General features: G+C 36.6%; 1 protein-coding gene across 2 annotated transcripts in view; it reads left to right on the top strand.

Annotated features, from left to right (window-relative positions):
* Positions 1-19,634, top strand: part of OLA1 (Obg like ATPase 1) — a 92,097-nt gene that overhangs the window by 36,037 nt on the left and 36,426 nt on the right. For both annotated transcript variants that reach the window (XM_041403627.1, XM_041403628.1), the window contains 3 exons: positions 5,894-6,069; positions 18,285-18,365; positions 18,653-18,750. In XM_041403627.1, the coding sequence (XP_041259561.1) occupies positions 5,894-6,069; positions 18,285-18,365; positions 18,653-18,750 (355 nt within the window). The remainder of the gene's footprint in view (positions 1-5,893; positions 6,070-18,284; positions 18,366-18,652; positions 18,751-19,634) is intronic.

Here is a 19,634-nt window from a genome sequence, read left to right as displayed (position 1 = left end):
CTTTAAAATATGTAAGTTTTCTTGTCATTTAGGGTTCTGTGAAGCTGATCATCAAGAGGGTTGCAAATCATTGGCGGTTTCTATTTTCAGAGTTCCACATCCCAGAGTAATTTGCTTTAATTTCACCCAATTTAACCTATACTTCACACCATCACCATTCAGCTTTAATAGCTATGTTCTATGCATAAGAAAAGCAGATAAATGTCCACAATTAGACTGCAAGTGATTACAACTAGTTAGGGCTTTATGAAGACAAAACTTAAGGGGCTGTAGCACAAAACAAAGCCACAAAAGATGTCTAAAAATTCTTTCTTCAGAAGTCAAGGTTTACTACAACGTTTTTTTTTAATGTTTTTTGTACTTGATTTTGCTTATTTTGAAGATGTGGGCAGGTGCATCTTCTTCAACTGAAAATTACTCTGCTTAAAGAATATTAGGTTTGTGTTACAGGTGATTAATTTCACTTGAAATTAGCTTGTAAGGGAAAACATGCTAAACCTACTTTATTTTTGGTTCTTTGTTAACATGTGCTTTGTTTAAGAAGCTGTAAAATGTTGATTCTGGTGGTATTATTTTCTCCTTCTAATAATAAATATGCATAGTAAAATGTGCTATCATCAAAGTTTAGTACATTCTGAAATGTTAAATATACCTGTACCTCAGTCAGAAATAGCAGTATCTTTTACTGTTTAAATCTTTGGAATACTGATGATAGCATGTCAAGCCAGTCTAAGTATAGATATTATTTATAATTTTTTTTTTGACACTTTTAATCTTGTTTTTTTTTGTAGCTACTTCTAGCTTCCCACTCAAGTTAGTGTGTTTTTGTTCTCTCCCCCATTCCCACCAGTAAGTGGCCAGATAGATATCATTGCTCGTTTGTGTCAGGGCTGGTACCAGGGCTGTGCGTACCGTGATGTGACGTGCCCGTCTGTGCCGAGCAGCTCTCTTTGATAGCAGTCATTGAACGTACGTGGGAGAGCAAGTACCAATTATTCTCTGGGTCTGGTTTGTGGTGATGTTATTAAACATTCCCTTATGGTTTATTGACAAAAATGTTGGTCCTTACCCTAAATACCAATGGGAGTTTCAGCTTGCGATGCAGTTCAGATTCTGATCAAATTGTAAATATCCCCCTTAATTGCAGCATAACGTGTACCAATACACTGCTTACCTTTAGTGAATGAATGCAAGATGCCAGAATGCCATTATAGGAAGCTTAGTGTAGCCAAATGTTTGGTTACATTTTACTTTAAGGGTAAGGATAATTAGAGAAATGAAGCGACTGGTATATAAAAGAGAAATTAATCTTGAAGATAATAATTAATTTCCATAATTGCAATTAGGAGCAGAATAAGATAAGTTTAGAAGTAGTATTTTGATTTGGATTTTAGCATCTCAGTGGCAGCTTGGAGCAGCTAGAAACAATAAGGTTTAGGCTATAGGCAGCTTCTTCGTTTTTATGTCGAACTAGTTTTATATGCTATATCATAAAACTTTCAGTCCAATCAGCAACTACATTTAAATACTGCAAATTGTGGCAGCAAAACAATAATTCTGCTGATTAGCCCCTTTCCATTTCTTGTAAGTGAACTGTTTATGCTGTTGAGTACCTTTTGAAAAAAGAAAAAGCCAAAACAGCCTTGATTAGTCAAGGAGTAATTGGATGACTTGATTTTAGCAAGAGAATGAATTGGTTGATGATAGCCTGTAACTAAGTGTAGTGGTTCTGTTCAGATGAATACATAACATACAGTCATCAGATCTTGACAGGTATAACATAAGCAATGCAAAAATTTCTGGAGGCTGAGAGGTAAATTCTGTCAAAGGAATTTTGAAGCTGATTTTTGAAAGAAATGGGAAGAAATGTGCATGCCATTAGATGATACCATTTGAAAGTGACATTCGTTATGGCTGTCCTGTATACATATTTATGTGCTCTTATTTTTGCTTGTCAGGAACAAATCTAGACTCTGTGTCCTGGCTGCCATCAAGACCTTACAAATTGACAGTTCCTGCACTTGCACAGGAAAAAAAACAGAGTCAAGTTGCACATCTTCTACATTCACTTGTTTTGTTTTCTGCATTTATTTAATCTAATAATTTGAAAGAAACATGCAGAACCAGCTATTGCTGCATCATATCTTTAATGCCACTTTAAAAATTATTTTTGGCCCACCACGCTTGGACCCATACAGCCCAGATAAAGTGCTCAGCTAAAGATAAACCCTTCCCCTAAACTGAAGACTATTTCAAGTTCTAACCTAAGGGTGACAGAAGAGGGAGCTGGGTGTGGCAGTGTTAATTTCCAAGCTCCTTACTTCTAGTAAATTCAGTTTATATCATTACTTTGGGGCTGTTAGCTGGCAAAAATGAATCCTGCTCCAGTGTTATGCTTTACCATCTTCCTGTCTAAATACTTGTCTTGTTTTAATAGCAGTATCTGGATACTGCTAAAACATTAAGAGAATTTACTACAACAGATGTTTACTTGCAGAGCTAAAAACATCAGTGAGCCTGATGTTTTTAGCTCTGTAATCTCTGTTGTTGTACACTAAAGGAAGTGACAAGGTTTTTTAAGGGTAGAGTGCAAATCCATCAGGATGTTCTGGGAGATTATTTGAGAAAAGGCTTATATATATATAGGATACTTAAAATAAAAAACATGGCTTCTGATCAACTTTGTTTTTCTGATAAAATTATAGTTTACCTCTGCTAGGATATGTGAGAGAGACACCAGAGATGTTATAATGATTTTTCTAAATAATTAAATTACTAATTAGTGAGTTTCCTGGTTGACCTTCTTGTTACTGCTGTGTGATTAGCTTGGCTGTTGACAAACACATGGTTCCTTGGGGAGATTCCTGAGTAAGTCTGTTTTGTGTATGTATTGCTATTTTTTGGCCCATGTGGCAGATGGATTCCTTTTTCCTCTTACAGTAGAATGCCGTAGTTCCTGCAGTAGAAGGAGGGCTGTTTGGGAGCACAGGCAGTATAACTCAAGGAAGCAGTCAAAAGGAATGTGGTGTGGTTTGGGGTAATGTTTGTGGAATGCCGAGGCTCCTTATATTTTAAAAGCAAATGCTTTGGTGAAGACATGGCAGGTACAATGGATTTACATTCCATTCATTGGAGAAGGTCATTGTCCATGGGTCATACTGTCTTGAGAACACGGTGGTGTGACTAGTTTTGGAGTTGTTAATTGTAAATATGCTTTTAAATTAGTATTATTTTAAAATAAATAAAGTAGTTAGATCAGTTTGTTGTTTGTTGAAATTCCAAGATATCATAACATCTTTTTTAAAGATCAATTTTTTAGCACAACTTTGAAAAACTTAATTTCTTAATGAGAACCTAGAATGCTAGACCGCAGAGCTCAGCTGCCTGTATCCTGCAGGTGTGCATGTACTGCAGAGGATATTGTGTGAAAAGTTGCTAACCTTGTAAACCTCCCTCCTGTTTACAGAAATTGAGGCCTCATTATGTCAGTAAGAAGACAGACATGGTTTGTTTGAGGTTCACCAAATTTAAACACACCTCATCGTCAGTGTGGGCTTTACCTCTGACACAGGGCCATGTTTGCAGTCTCTGCTGTTTTATAAGTATCCCATTCTAGTCCTTTGCTTCCTCACCTGGATGCCCTGTTAGTATAATTTTGGGGAACCTTTGCTCCCTCATTTTTCTACCAAGCTCTCCCAAGCTATATTCAGCTTGAGATCAAAATAAGACTACCAAATGTCTGGTTTTCCTTTTCCCCATTATTTTTCTCATAGATTGTTGTAATGAGAGAGAGCAGTATCAGACAAGCCAATCTGAGGATTTCTTTGTCAGTGTTTGTTTTTCATTTTTCTTCTTCTGTGTCCATAAACTAACTGATTTCCGGGTTTTTTGCCTGATACCCAAGACAGTCTTACCCCTTCCTTCAGAAGAACACGCCAGATGCAGAAGGATGTGAGAATATATTATTTATATGATCATGGAGGCTTTTTTTCTTGATACAAGGAAGAAAGTTAAACATTTAGTGAATGAATGCTGCGTATCTGTTGAGAAGGCTGAGGCAGGTAGACTTTCTGTAGGTCTCTGTGGTGACATTTTCCTCCTTCTACCCTTTTTATTCAATATTTTCCTTGTAAATTAGAACAGAGCAGTTAAACTGTTCTCTAGTATTTGCTCATCTGAACAGCCTGTATCTCCTTCTGTCAGGTGTGCAAGTAAGGATTTATGTAAGACAAGGGCTATGGTATCTCTTCCTTGATTGCCTGGCTCTGGTATAGATTAGTGTGGAGTGTTTCCATTTAACAGAGCAGCCTGTTCTCCCTTCATGGCCAGCATCAGGATCTATTGCTGAGGTAATTCTGCTTGTACCCAGGGAGTTCACTGATCAGCTTGGAGAGAAACAGTTACTGAGAGAGGAGAGGACTTCTGGTAACCACTATTTGAAAGACTATTCATAAGTTCATGTAAAAATGATTTTGATAGTTGACTATGAACATCCTTTTAAACCTCTGTTCCATGTGCATTGATGTTAAGAGCTTTGTTGTTAAAAATCTTGGTTTTCAGTGAGTTAAAACAAAAAATGAAGTTTAAGATGTTCATGATGACAAAGAACCCCCAGAACTTTCTATATATCAGTTAACAAATTGTTTGTTGTTTACCCTGTTTCCTATATTTTTCAGTACAAGAAATGTCTTGGATTTTTTTCCTGTGTAAGAAGTCAGTTGATTTTAATTTTGGTAATGTTCAAGTAACATTCTTTTCATGGTTACTTTCTCATGCGTGTCTTTAATGTTACAGGTTAGGCATGCAGATACTCTGAAAATTGATCCAGGGAGAAGTAATAAACTCTTTTTATCTGTTAATATTTTTATTTTTAAAACATATATTGGTTTTTTGGAGGGAGCAGAATTTTTTTTTAAAATGATGCTGCTTATCTGATAATTTCAATCCTAGTTGAATTATGTTGCCAGATTGTCATCAGAAGGGCATGAAGTCAGCACACATGCGTCAGTAATATCTGGTTGTTTTAACCTTATGTTTCCAGTTGGCAATTCGAAATTATGGCTTCAACTGCACTTTAAATATGTGATAATAGCATGTGTTTCTAATAAGGGCCAGCACCATTTTGTTCAGATACTGTGAATGGTTGTCACTCATATATGACAAATGCACCTTCATCTGCTTGTTTGATGGCCCCCTAAAAACCATACCCTCAAATCAGGCCGATGAAATTAGCTGCTGTGTAAATTGTGTGTCTGAGTGGTTCATTATCTAATCACCGTCAGAACCACAGTGATAAAGTAGATTGAAACAGGGACGAGGTCTGCCAGATGATTTCAGGCCTTTTTTTCTAAGCCCTGTTTCCCTTGGAAACACTAAGAGTCATTCAGAACTTCAGAATTCTTTGTCTATAACTTCTTCATTTCTTAATGCATAAAATTGGGCAGCCAGTGAGGTTTGCCAAGTTGATTTGAAAGGTTTTCTCTCCATCATTCTTGTAATCATTACTGTGCGTATTGAAGTGTTCCACGATGTTCGGTTTAGCTACCATGTTTGCTACTTCTGAGTTAGATGTTGTTAAACACACCAGCTATTTTCAGGAAATTGCTCCAGCCTATTCCTTTGTAGGAGAAACTCTTAAATGCTCCAAGTTCTGTCCTGAAATGGCAAAGTGCTATACTTTGAATATTCAGAGAGGGAGCTTTGGATCATGGAGTTGATATGTAAATTAACATACTAAACCAGTATGATATAAACCATTGCACAGGACGTTTGCACGTGGTGGGACAACCATGTGGCTTTTCAATTTCAAACTTTCTTGTATTAAAGCGTGTTCTAAATATATATTTCTTGTCTTTTTAGCTTAATAGGCAATTTAAATGTTCTTTTGTTTCAGGAGCATTTGAAGATGATGATATCACTCATGTTGAAGGAAGTGTAGATCCTGTCCGCGACATTGAAATTATACATGAAGAACTTAGACTTAAGGATGAGGAGCTGATCATGCAGAGCATAGATAAGCTTGAAAAAGTAGCTGTAAGAGGAGGAGACAAGAAATTAAAACCTGAATATGTAAGTACATTACCTATAAAAGTAAATCATTAATGTCTTCTCAGCATTGAATTGAAATATTTGTATTGTTGGGTTTTCTTATTGATTCTTATTGAGTAATACAAAACACTACTACTACTACTTTTATATGTATTTAAAAGTAATTATTATGAGTTGAAAAAAATACCAGACTGACTGGCTGCGCTGTCACTAAGATTTCATAGATGTAGCTAATTGTAACTTTTGAAATTCAGCTGTTATTTTCTTGCTGACACAGCTTTGTATGAGAATTGCCAATCCTATGTCAAACTTGCATCAATGTCTAAGTTGTAATTCAGAGTTACTTCTGACTTCTTCCTGCTACTTAAGTTCTACTATGATGCTGATATTAGTATTCCTGTAGCCTGCCAGTGAATGTATTTTTTGGTGTGATTGTACTTTGTGTCTTTTAGTGCATGTTAAATGAAGACTGCTAGTTGAAATTAATTTTAGAATGTTGTTGTGGAAAGCTGCTTAAATGAGCTCAATTATCACAGGGTAGTAGTGGTATTTCTTTGTAAATTAGTAATGTATAATAATTATCAACTTCCAAGTATATTTTTTGCACATTGTTGTTTTACTGCCACTTGTTTTTTGAGTCCCCTATACTTTGACAGTAGTCATTCATTTTTCTTTGTCATTAATATTCTATAAATATTTCAGGTGGTATATAAAATGCATTCTCTAATAATTACAGCAGTCTATCAGTGTGGAAATATATTATTTATGTCTAGCAAGTAAGTACTAAATAGATACTGTTTTCTCAGATGGATTTTTTGATAGCAAGTAGTAAGAAAAACATTGTTGTATTGGTGCTGGCAGGTTAATTTGTCAATATTGAAGTGCTGTGAAATTTGTTGATCCTGCCTGGTGTCTGGAAACAGGAGCTGAAAGTGAACATCCCCCTCCAAAATATTCAGCTCCATGATGCAGTGTTTAAAAGCACTTCTGTGGTAGCTTCTGTTGGTGAAGAAGCAGTCTTCATCTGGCATGAAAACTGTTTTATTTCTTGATTCGTCTAGGCCAGAAAAAAATAGCTATTGTTGGAAGATTTAAAGGCTTTATGTAAGCCCAGAGAGAGAGAACCTTCATTTAAGAACCTTCATTTCAGGTCTCATCTGTCATGTGAACCCGGCCCTGAGTACATGTGGGCAGCGATTTTTATCTTTCACAAAAGGTTTCACATGCTTAGACGGACAGTGCAGTTTATGCCTGCAGTTTCAAATAGCGTCCACACAGTATTTCACCTTTTAATTCATGTTGAAGAAAGGGGCAAGCAAAAATCCTGTCCATAGCAAATTCAAAGTTCATCCTAAAGCTAAATTTCACATTATATGACAGAATGAAAATGAGGAGTGCTGTGGTGCTGTTCTGCCCCAGCCTGGAGCTCTTCTCACTCACTTTGTTGTGTGGCTGTCTCTGGAAACAGCTTTGCTCAGCTCCTTGTGATGGAACATTCCTGTCTAGTTTTTGAGTGTACCTTTGTGGATGCTTTGAGGATTTTATATCACAGTGTATGTTCTTCGTGTGTAAAGGAAGAAGTTGGCCCTTTTGTGATTATAAAGAAGCATAACTGAAGTGTGTTTTAAATAGAATTCGTAATAGTGATCGTGTAACTTAATGAGTGGTAGGTACAGTTATGATTGTATGGCAAGAGTTGCTCTTAGTCATTTTTTAACCACAGGAAGTTGGTATGTCTTTGAAAACAGAAAATGTCACATTATTCTCAAATTAAGGGAGACGCTAAATAAAAACCTCAAATTTAGGAATTTCGAATCTTGATTATTAATCTTTCTTTACCCAGCTTCAGTTTCTCATCCATTTCTTTGCCTCTTTCTTCAGTGTCCTTACGATTACTTCATCTGTGGTTCACCTGTCAAAATGACTTTGTCACCTTGTATTTGTAACATACACTTCCTGTCATTTGTTGTGTTTTCTTAATCCTGTTTTTATGAACACATGCACAGAAGAGATCAGGTTCTTGACGTCATGTTGCTCTGCCAGTTCTGTTCCCAATAATAGCTGTTACACATGACCAGTCTCAGCTGAGTTTGTCAACAACAATAGAGGTTTCAAAGGCGTGAAATTTCTTTGTTTCCTGGGAAGGGTTGGCTGAACAGAGTGGGGAGGCACAAGTTAATGCTTCCCTTGAGACAAAGGCTGCACGTAGGAGCTATAGTCACTAGGGAATCTCTTCCAGGAAGTGTGGGGCATAATGCCTGTGAATCTTGCTGATCTTGGACCTTCTTGCCTCTCTTCCCTGTGACTTGTATGATTGAATTGTAATGTATATACACTAGACTTAGTAAAATGGACTTTTTTAATGGAGAAGGCCTGTGAAAGCTCCTTTCTTCTCCTGGTAAATCAATCTTTAGGTCCAGTTATGCAGCTTCTAGAAGCAGGTTTGTGTAGCTGCAAGAGTGTAACAGCGCTCTTGGGCATTTTCGGCCACTGCTGGGCTTTAGATCCTCATCCACACAGCTTCTAGAAGCAGGTTTGTGTAGCTGCAAGAGTGTAACAGCAGCTCTTGGGCATTTTTGGCCACTACTGGGCTTTAGATCCTCATCCACGGGGTTGGGAGGCACTCCTGTACTCCTGCCTTGCCTCTTTTCCTTTCGTGTTTTGTGTTGCACAGAAGGCCTGTGGTTGCATTATATATTATATGCTATAGTACAGTATAGCAGGATTGACTATGCAGTAAATGATTTATAGGTTTAGGAGGGAAACCATGTAGGATTAGTGAAAAAAAACAGTTAAAGATTATTGCTCCATCCTAAAGTGGTAGCCAAATGTTAGGAGTGTATTTTGTCTGTTTGATCAGTCTGCACTTCTCCAATCCATTGCATTCTGCGTTTAGCTTGTCTATCACAGAGAGAGTTCCCTGTCCAGCACAGTTAGTGATGTTTCCATGCAGCTTGCAGCTACTGTTCAAGGCTTGCTTTTTCCAGTGGGGAAAAAAAAAAAACCAAAAAAAACCCCCCAAACTATGAAGAGACAAAAAAAAAAAAAAAAAACCAAAAAAAACCCCCAAACTATGAAGAGACGGTATGGCCTGAAATCAATACTTTTTCCCAAACAGGTTGTCTTCAAAAAAATAGAGGATGGGACAGGACTGGGAGAGAACTTCTCAGGATTTGCCTTTTTTAATTATTTGCCAATATAATGCACAGCCATTGCTAATATTCTGTTCTTAGCAATGTTCTTCTGTAGCAGAGATGTGGAACAAACAGCTCTTGTCTGTGCACCAAGTGTTCCAGTTATTTTTCCTTTCAGGAAAACCAGGAGGTTATGAAAGAAAAAACTTGGTATTCATAGATTGTTTTGGTTTTGTTTTTAAGCACTATGTTAAAATTTTAGTGTCTCTCTTTAATTGTTTTCTTTCCCCCATTCCTTTTGGAACAATTCAAGGTGAAGACGCTTGAGAATGTCTCAAGAATTTCAACTGGCTGAGAGTTATAGAAGTCATTTGTCTCATTTGATAAATATGAATTGTCTGCTTTAGAAAATTTGCTTTATCAATAAGCCACCACAATTGTAACTTGGTAGTCTGAAATCCCCAAAAGGTTTAGGGGGAGAAGAATAATAAAAAATCGACAGTATATATCAGTCAGCAGTACTTAAATCTGAGATTTGAACTTGATTGCCTGCATTTTACATGGTGTTATAACTTGTTAATTATAATTTTTCTTCTGTCTAAGCCCACATTGCCTACAGGTGGTGAATCCACCTTTGTGCATTGACTTGGCTTGGCAGTTGAATAGTGTTAACTGTTTGTCCTGTCTCTCAGAGCATTGATTTCTCAATCCCCTGTCAGCAGAATTAAAATAGCTGGCTGTTGTTAAGGAGCTATCAATGAAATAATTTTCAAGTTCTACTTAAAAATCGGTGGCACAATGTGGTCCAAGATCACCAACATGTAATGTTGACATAAGCTTGGAATAGCTTCCTTTACACATGTATTGTCTGGTTTGCAAGTATTCCCACTGCCTTCTCAGAAATGACTGTCTGCTATTACTAAGGGTACTAGTCTTTCATTCTTGATATACCTTCAGAATAAAAATACTCCTGTTATATGCATGTATTTAAACAGTGCAAATATAATTTCAGAAAGCAATCAGAGTACTTTTGATTTTATATTTTAAATCTGTCTGGTGCTAGTATATACAGAGACATGAGATAGATATTGAGTTAAACTTTATTATTAGCTTATTATTGATCTGTCATTTTGGATAGCAGGGGATTTCAAGGTAAAATTCAAATATGCATGACTTTATAAATCAGGATGCACAAATTATAAAATTAATTTTAAAATATATTTTTAATTGGTAGGATTTTTCAGTCCTGGAGACAAGTCTCTAAGTTAATACCATCTAATACAGTGAAGTGAACATTATTTCAGGATTCTCTTCCAATGTCCTTCCAGCCTGATTCAGTTCTAGTCCTTAGAAATTGATAGCTGTGCAACAGATAATTCCTTGAGCCCTTTGTTGGTGCCCAAAATCTTGAATTCTAGCACAGAAGAATTCTTAAGTTAACAGTATTGAGATCTATGTGTCTGACCACAAGGGTATTGTTTATAGTTGAGTTGATGCAGATTTTTGGTGTTAGTGATATGAAGACACAATCTTTAGGTCAGAATCAATGTGCACAGTATTTGAACTTCCATTTTTCTGTTGAAAGGTGGCTTCTACAGTAGGTCAGGATCAGCGTTCACTGGATTTAAATGTCCAGTGATGGGTTGAATGGGATGCTTTCACAAGTCTCCTTTATAAAGTCTGTCATTTAAAAAATAAGATGAGTTTATCAAATCAAGCACATTTTTTAACAGGAAAAGCAATTGCAGTTATGAAAAGAGCAGTTAGAGACTCCTTTTTAGTGTAACGCTACCAGAACCATCTAGTGCATATTCAGCTTAAAAGAAAGGCATCAGGCTTTGTTTTGTTACTGTGATGGGCAATGACCTAATAATTGTTTGATGGGCAATGACCTAATTGTTACTGTGATGGGCAATGACTCTGCCTATGGTCATTGTATTTGTCAGCATATATGTACTATGAAGAGTAAAGCAAAATATTCCTAATGCTGGTTTAAGTAGCTTTAATCCTTCCATTCTCCTCCCTTACATTTAATGTCTTGATTCTGTCCTGAGAATATAGTAACTGTTTGAAAGATGTTCTTTTGTTCATCATTTGTTGTTAAAATCACCAATATGGTATGGAAGATACTTCACATACAGCAAAGAGCTGGTAGATTCAGTTTGTTCTTATTACCAGTATATACTGGATGAAAATCTTTCCTTCCTGCAATATTCTGATGAATGGGATGTGCCAAGCAGAATTTGCTGACCTCTTGCTGCAAGCACTTGCCAGAGTTCTCACGGATGGATGAACTCTTATTTCCTCTAACTGATGATGTCAGTTGGGAATGTTCACCTTTCTTTCATTCCGAGTTGAAGATAAATACAGCGATGAATTGTATAAATTTTTTTTGCCAGTTTCTTTGGTCTCCTTGTGTGAGGAGAGTTTGAGAGGCCAGTTTGTTCCACAGGAGAGGGAAAGAAAGGAGCAGTGTACACATGCACTGTTGACATACTCTCTGCTGATGGCTTTTACAATTGCTAACTTAAATCATAGGGAATCGAGAAAATATTTATATTCTTAATGCATATAATTATGCCTAAAATCTTGAGTGGACCATTTACTGTGCTTAATGTGGTATTTAGAGGAAATTAAAGTTCATTCTGGAGAACATTTTGAATGTAGCATGGCAGATGTTTGTGAATTGATTGGTAGTAAAGCCTGACTTAAAAATACATAATGTGTAAACACACGTTTGGTTTTTTTTGGTATTATCAGTAGACAAAGAGAAGTCAGTGCTTAAATAGTTTCTGTCAAGGCTGATCTTTACTGTGTAGATTTGACAAGTAGCTTAAAGTAATTAATTTTTTTAAATCATGCCTCTCTTGGTATGTCTAGATCCAAGTCATTTTAAACTGCACGTGCATATGCCAAAATAACACTATATACAAATAACTGTATTCTGAAAAACACACCTTTTTCATTTGGCTCAATTCACACAAATCTACAACAAATGCATTCACACATGGATTTATTTGAAAATTTTTGTGGATTGGCTAATGCAATAAGAAAAGTTTAATGAAATTCTGTGAAAGATATTTCATTTTACTTTTCAGTGCAATTTCCCTGTTCTGAATTTGAAATGCTGGAAATAGTCACTTGTAGATAGACTGCTTTCTTTATTCTTGCTTGCTTTTTTCTTTAAGAAGCGACATGTAACTGAGTTGTTTCATGTAAAATGCTGTGGAGCCCACAACGATGACCCACACAAGAGAATTTAGGGATTATCAACATGAATTACATTGCTTGGAATGCCTGTAGGATGTTTTGAGTGAAAATGCTTGTTGTGGTTCATAAACATTATTGGCATCTAGTTCTAAGTAAATCTTATATCATGTACAGCTTGTACTGGCTCTGTGAGAAGGTATTAAATAGAAGGAAGGATAATACACTTGTCCTAAATCCATTACTTGTCCCATTGTATTTTTATTAAAGTCAGTGAGCAAGGGAATTGTAAGAGATTAGACATTGTTTTGTACCACGGAAGAGCTCATTGTCACTCTGGTTGGTGCACTACCTGGCTTGTTCTCTTTCCTGCACCCAGCTGCTACAGCTTATTTAAGCACTTACCACAATAAAAAAACATGATATTGCCTTTTCTTTAAACTGCAAAATTTGTCTTAATTGTCCATTAAAATACCATTGTTTTTAAACAGTGTTTTTAGAATAAATTCTTACCATGTCACTTCATCCTCCATCTTCTAAATTGTCACAAAACCTCCAGGAAGAGCAGACAGCTGAGGCTGTGCTCAAAGAAGTGAAAAGATTTCCAAGGAAAACCAAGGAAGGACTCTGGGCTCAGTGCACTCCATCCACCTTGTGTGTACTTGGTAAATTGTTCTTGGTGCAGCACAGTTAAACTAGCTATGAGTACCTCAAATAGCATTGTTCTCTATCTGTATCTGCAAAACAATTTTGAAGTTTTGAAGGCCAGATGGAATAATAATTACCCAGTTTGATCCCTTGCATATCCCAACTTAATTCTTACAACTGTGGTTAAAATGGAATGTATGTCTTACAGGAAAAATTAACCTTTATTTAAATATTTTCTGACTAGAGTTAAATTACTTTATCTTGTATTAGCTATGCCAGTAATTAATTATCTTTATTGTTCAGAAATAAGACACAGTTTTAGTCTGTATTTGTCAAGCTTTAGCAGTCATTTGATTTCTCTATGCTAGTGTGAAAAACGCTGTAGATGTGAGATTTTTGGTATATGTATATAAATAATGCAATAAGAATAAAAACATAGAAGTTAAGAGCACCAAATCTTCATGCATAATCACTTTTTCAAAGCCTCTGGGTTTTTTCCCAGTTTTTCATTATTTCAGCAGAGATAAGTTTAAAATTATTCCTGTTGGACACTAGGCTATTTATATACTCCAGGATTGCATTAGTCTTCTGGTTACAGTACACTTCATTTGCTTGTGACCCTCCAGGCTTCTCAGTCACTCTTGCAAGAGGGAAGTGCTGTGTTGGTAAATAGTGTATCCACCCTCCCTTTGCCCCTGCCCAGCAGTGCATGAACTTCAGGGTTTCGTATTCAAAAGCATGATTTGCTTTCACTGGAGCTGTGGGGCAGTTCTGGTCCCTACACAGGTTCCCATTGTTTGTAAGTTACTGTTCTCAGGATGTGTGTGTCATTAACGTGGCCTTTTTGGGCTGTTGCAAGGTGGTAACCAGTGAAAGGTAAAGAGTTTGTTTGGGGTGCCATCAGAAACGCACACCTTGGGGTTTTTATTTACAGTTGTATTCTGAGACCTATTGGGTAGGTGGTGTGTTGACTCCATTTAGTATATGCAGTGATTTGTTAGAGAAATAGCTTCTGCCACTGAGCCAGATTCTTTAGGGAAGTCAGAATATGTTATTTATACGCTACCACGTTCATTACTGATCTACAATGGTGTTGGACTGTGGAATGAAGTGAGAGGAGCTAACTAAGAGCTATAGATAATGTTTAGGTACTCCTTGTAGCTTTTCCTAGCAGCAGAAAAGTGTAAATGATAGAATTTTAGACAATTGAAACATTTTAATAAAAAAGTATTTAAGTGCTTTTGAAGCTTTTACAGGGAGATGGTAAATTTTTGCATCTTGGAAGTTTTGAAGGGAATGAACAAGGTGCTGAAAAACACTCCGTATGTCCCTTGGTGGGGGCAGAAACCTTACTGTACTCACAGTTACTCTGTAGCACTGGAGACTTTTACACTGCCTGCAGGATCATAGGGAATTCACTTGCACTTTGAAGTGTGAAGTGATAATCCTCACAACTGCTTATTTCTTTATTAAATTTGCGGAAGTTAATTACATGCCCTGGTAATTTACAACAAAAAAATCACAATTCTCTGATGCCAAGTAGGCAAGTGAGTTTTCCAAGCTTCAGTTTAGTCCCTCATGCTGTAAGAAGAATTTGGCATTGGCACACATTATTACTATCATTCATCCAGAAAGTCTATTAATGTATGCACATTTTTCTGCACAGTAGTGTTTCATGAGTAGGTCTTGGTAAATCTGCTATATGCAATTTACATGTATTTCATTACTTTATACTGCTGGACTTATTGTTAATATCCTGCTTAGCATTTGTGGGTTGAGTACTCGTGGTCTTTGGAAAATGAGTGCAGGACATAATTAAAATCACTGTATTTCATATGGCTAAATATACTGAGTATTCCTAAGTGCTAAACATATTGCCATGCATATAGTCAGAAATTAACTGACTTTACAAACAGTGATATTTGGTATTCATTAAGTTTGCTGTATTTCATATGCCTTGACAACTGTAAGGGAATTGGAATTTGGAGGGATTTTTGGTGGCTTTCTGAATGGCTCTTGTTATAATGTTGCTAGCTGGAGAACAAGAGTACCGCTCTCATCAGAGAAGGCAAAGTGGATCGTTCTGCTGGTGACAGATTGACCTCAAAGTGTGCAATTGGGGATGCCAGATCTGATAAAACAAAGTGGATCATTGCTCTGTATTCTGTTATTAAGCATTTCAAAGTTCACTTGAAAATGTTAAAGTGTTTAAATGACTAGTACAGTGATAGAGAAGATAAAAAGATCAAGTTTTACTCTTTTACCAGTCCTAAATAGAAGCAAATAATTGAAAATGGTGCTGCATGAGAAATAACCCAAAAATGTGCTATTTGTATGTTTGTTGAGAGTATTGGGGCAGCTGAGTTAAAAAAGAAATACCTGGAAATATGTGCCTTTCTTCATATTGTCATTTGTATTTGACAATTTCTTGCTAAGGAGTTAAGTCCCATTTCATTGGAACTCCACCACTTGATGCAGGGGAATCCAAGTTCGGCTGACCCGTTTTTAAGTTTCTGGGCTGTCTGCTTACATTCTGCTTGGTGTGACTGCTGCCCATGTAGTCCCCTCAGAGAACTTCTTTGTGTCTCTCTGCTTCATCAGCTTCATCCAAAAATGCTGCATTTGCTTACAGGTTTCCATCCTTTTACCTACAGAAAGTTTTCCAATACTTTGCCAGCCTCCCTTTAAAACCAAAATAAAATTGCAAATAGATGGTTGTTAGTTGTCCCCAGCATACTCAGCGGTAGATCTGCCTTACCTGTGGAAATTGTCCATGTAGTCACTCCTTTAGAACAACAGTTGCAAACTGCTTTAAGTCAGGCGCATAAATGGGAAATCAATAAAATTAGATCACTGCCAAAATGGATTTAGGCTGTGTGTCACTGTAAGTAGCAAATGAATGTGGAAGAGAGGTTTTGATTGGCAGTTCTGTGCTTAGACAGGCTTTAGAAAGACCAAACTATATTTGCTGTGTTGATGCTTGAAATTTTGTGGAGGTTCTGTGTAATGTAGCTCCCCTTACAGTGTGATCACAAAATATTTCATTTCTGCTTAAGCAGAAATTTAAAAGTTTGGCTCCAGTGACTTTTGCTGTAGTGGTTTTTTTCCTGTCATGTTTTTATTGACTCCCAATTTATATGTAGCAATGCGTTGCTATTGTGGGAAAAACTGTAATGCTGAAAGTCATGTGATAGGTGCCTACAGAACTAGTTTAAAACCCAAAATAGTGTGTAACCAGAATTCCTTCACTGCTGAACAGGAATCTTGGTGGTTGTGTCGATTTTTATATATATCTATTTAAAGAGAAGCTGAGTATAAATATCTTAAGTGAAAAGTACTTACTGGTAGAATTGCTTCCTTATCTTATTTATACAGATTAATTAAAAAATGAAAAGCACATAGGGTTAAAGATAAGATGGTGCCAGTGTTTTCTTCTTTATGTGTAATCTTGTTGCATGTCTCTACATAAGCTGTTCTGGCCACTCATCATAGTAACCAGCTGGGCCATTTCACCTGCTGGAGCCATTAAAGAGGACTCTCTCCCCCTAGATTAATCCCCTCCGACATTAGTTTTTTGCTCTGACAACTGGAGCAGGCATTCAGAATTTGCAGGTGGCCAGTGTGACGCACATAATTGCCTACAATTTTAGGCAATGAATAAAAATGGTCTACATTACTTGTCAAAGGTTGTATATGCAGTGCCAAGTGAGATCTATGGGAAGCCTTTTAGGGTTTAAAGAACAGTTAATAGCAAAGCTGCACAGTGCTTTTTTAATCATAATGCATTTGTAATATAGCACTTTGATCTTCTCCTTGTAGGAAATGGTGTTATATTAGCCACTTTTAAACATTTATGAGTGAAATTCAGTTATAGGAGAGTAAAAGTGATTATTCTTAGGCAGAACATGTTAGATTTCATTAAAAGTTTTAGCTTGCCCCTTCCTTGTTAAAATCTGTGGGGAGTCCTGTTCCTGGAGGGTTTCAAATCAGGATCTGAAGATTTTAGAAGAGCTTTTTTTTTTTTTTCCCCTCCACTAAAGCTACTGCAAGACTAGAAAAGACGGTAGTAAATACTGATGTTATTTGTGGCTGTTTATAAATGTACTTCAACTGCATAGCATTAAGTGCAAAAAATGTTGTGTGCTCAACAGTTCAGGGAATGTTTCCTTGTATTTTAAAGATCCTAATGCTCAGTTGCATCAATTTCAACTTAAAAAAATGCATTATTTAAAGCATGATCATAAATTATCTACAACAAAAAATAGGCGACTCTAAAATGTACTACTCCTAGAAGAGCAGAGTTTGACCTTTCAGACCCAAGAGCCTTTTATTAACACCTGCCTGTAAGGAAAACCGTGCCACACGCAGCTTTCGGATTCACGACCACAAAACTGATGAGGAAAGGCTTGAAGGGTTCAGTTTGTGTCACTTGCTGTTTGCCGTTTCCATTTCACAGATGATTAATCTTTCTGTGAAGAAAGGCCAGAGAAACAAAGCACATTGGGCTCTTCCTGCAGTTACTCCTTCTGAATGCACACTAGCTTGCTAACTAAAAGGCCTTTAGATTTCCTGCCGAGAGAGATGTTCTGAAAGTGAATGCAGCTGGTTGGAGGTCACCAGTGCAAGGCTCTTGCCATTGTGTAATGGAGGCTTTGGCAGGTTTCATTTTGGGGGGGGGAGGGAGAAGGTGTTGGCGAAAAATTAATGCGGAATAAAAAGGGCTTTGGCCGTTTGAATTAATTTCTCGAGGGTGGATCATCAATAATAGGCTCCATTTCTTTTGCTCACAATTTAAAAAAAAAAAAAAATTTGCTGTGTTTTGTCCCACCCATTCCCTTTTCTTAATGGCATGTTTATATTGTACGTGGTCTCTCCCGCTGGATGCTGAAATGTTGCGTCTTACGGAGTTTGAAAAGCAATCTAAAATGTACTGGTTTTTACATACATTTTATGAGCTCTGCTGATGTTCTTGGTGACAAGAGATTGATACTTGAGTCTTGTGTATTTAACTTTCTAATTGTGGGATTTGGATCACTTTAATAATCCATATTGCTCTTTAGCGACTTTTTTAGCAGCAATTTCTGTTTTTCTGGGAGAGTAAAAATTTGTTTATAAAAGGTATTATCTAAGTTTTCATTTATGTGTATGTTTTGAATCTTAATGGATACACGCCTTGTTTATGGAAGAGAATAGTCTTGATATCCAGCTGAGTTTTTGACTTTGGTTTTTTTTTTTGATCTTGCGTAGGACGTAATGTGCAAAATCAAGACATGGGTAATAGATGAAAAGAAAGCTGTCCGCTTCTATCATGATTGGAATGACAAAGAGGTAGGCTATAAATATTACTCCATGAATTGACTTCTAATTTTGCTACCTGTTACTGGTTCTGTAAAGTTTAAAGTTGTTGGTTTTGGGGCTTGTTTTTTTTTTGTATTTCATGTTCATAGTGTATGGAATGTTGAAATTATTAGCTGAATCTATACTTATCTATGATTTATGTGTTACACTTGAATTCTGTAGCCTTCTCAGACATGCCATGAGGAAAATGATCATAAAATTATTTCAAGTTGATATAAACTGTTTTTAAAATTATCCCCCTCTATTCTCACTTCCAGATTGATGTTTTGAACAAACATTTGTTTTTTACTTCAAAACCGATGATCTACTTGGTTAATCTGTCTGAAAAAGACTACATAAGGAAGAAAAACAAGTGGTGAGTGTGTACAGGTTAAATGTCTAAATTTATATTTCTATTTCACATTTTTCAATGGTCAGTAATTCCTTGCACATTTAAATCACCAAGGATATTAGTTAAAATAGCTATATGAACTAATCTTGCGCTTCTGTTACTTGTTATGTTCCCACTGACATGCTGCTGGAGTACAATGCATATGGTGAAACCTTGACTGAAACTGCAGAAAAGAATACGCTTTCCATCCTTAAGATTTAACATGAAGCCATTGACTTTGAAGAAAATAGATTGGATTTAGAAGTACTAATTTAAATAAGCATGTGGCTTTATCATGTTCTATAATGCTGGTTGTCTGAACAGGGTCTTTTTCATTCCAAAGGAATGAATTGAGTGCCAGAAGACTAAAGCTATGTGAGTTGCACAGAAGTCTTTCAAACAAAATTGCACATTTTAACATTACTCTTCTGTTTGTAGTTGGCTGCCTGGCTTGCTTGCCACTTCTTGTGCCTTGCTTGTGGTTTACAGGCCTCTTTTGGTGGGCTTTAATGCCATTAATAGCTCGGGTTTCAGTCAGGTATTTCTGGCATCAGTGTTGTGACTCAGGTTCATAATGTTTACAAAATCAATCCATCAGACGTTCAGTGAACTGGATGAAGATCCAATCCTAACATGGCAGACATAAGGTGGGAATCCACTGTTGAGAAGTACAGCATTTAGCATGTCATTGGAAGCTCTAGATGGCATAAATATTGCTCTGTGGAGGAGGGGACAGGTTGGGTAGTTAGCATATGATGAAGGAAAATCTATGGGAGTGTGTTTAGTTTAAAAAAACCCAATGAAACAGCAAATACTTTCTTACAATTCAGAATTTTAAACACTGTACTTGTGAGATACTTTGAAGATGT

The sequence above is a fragment of the Onychostruthus taczanowskii genome, unplaced genomic scaffold, assembly GCF_017590055.1.
Source record: "Onychostruthus taczanowskii isolate IOZ18803 unplaced genomic scaffold, ASM1759005v1 scaffold20, whole genome shotgun sequence".
NCBI lineage: Eukaryota > Metazoa > Chordata > Aves > Passeriformes > Passeridae > Onychostruthus > Onychostruthus taczanowskii.
The sequence above is the reverse complement of the archived record's forward strand: the minus strand, read 5'-3'. Positions and strand labels throughout refer to the sequence as shown.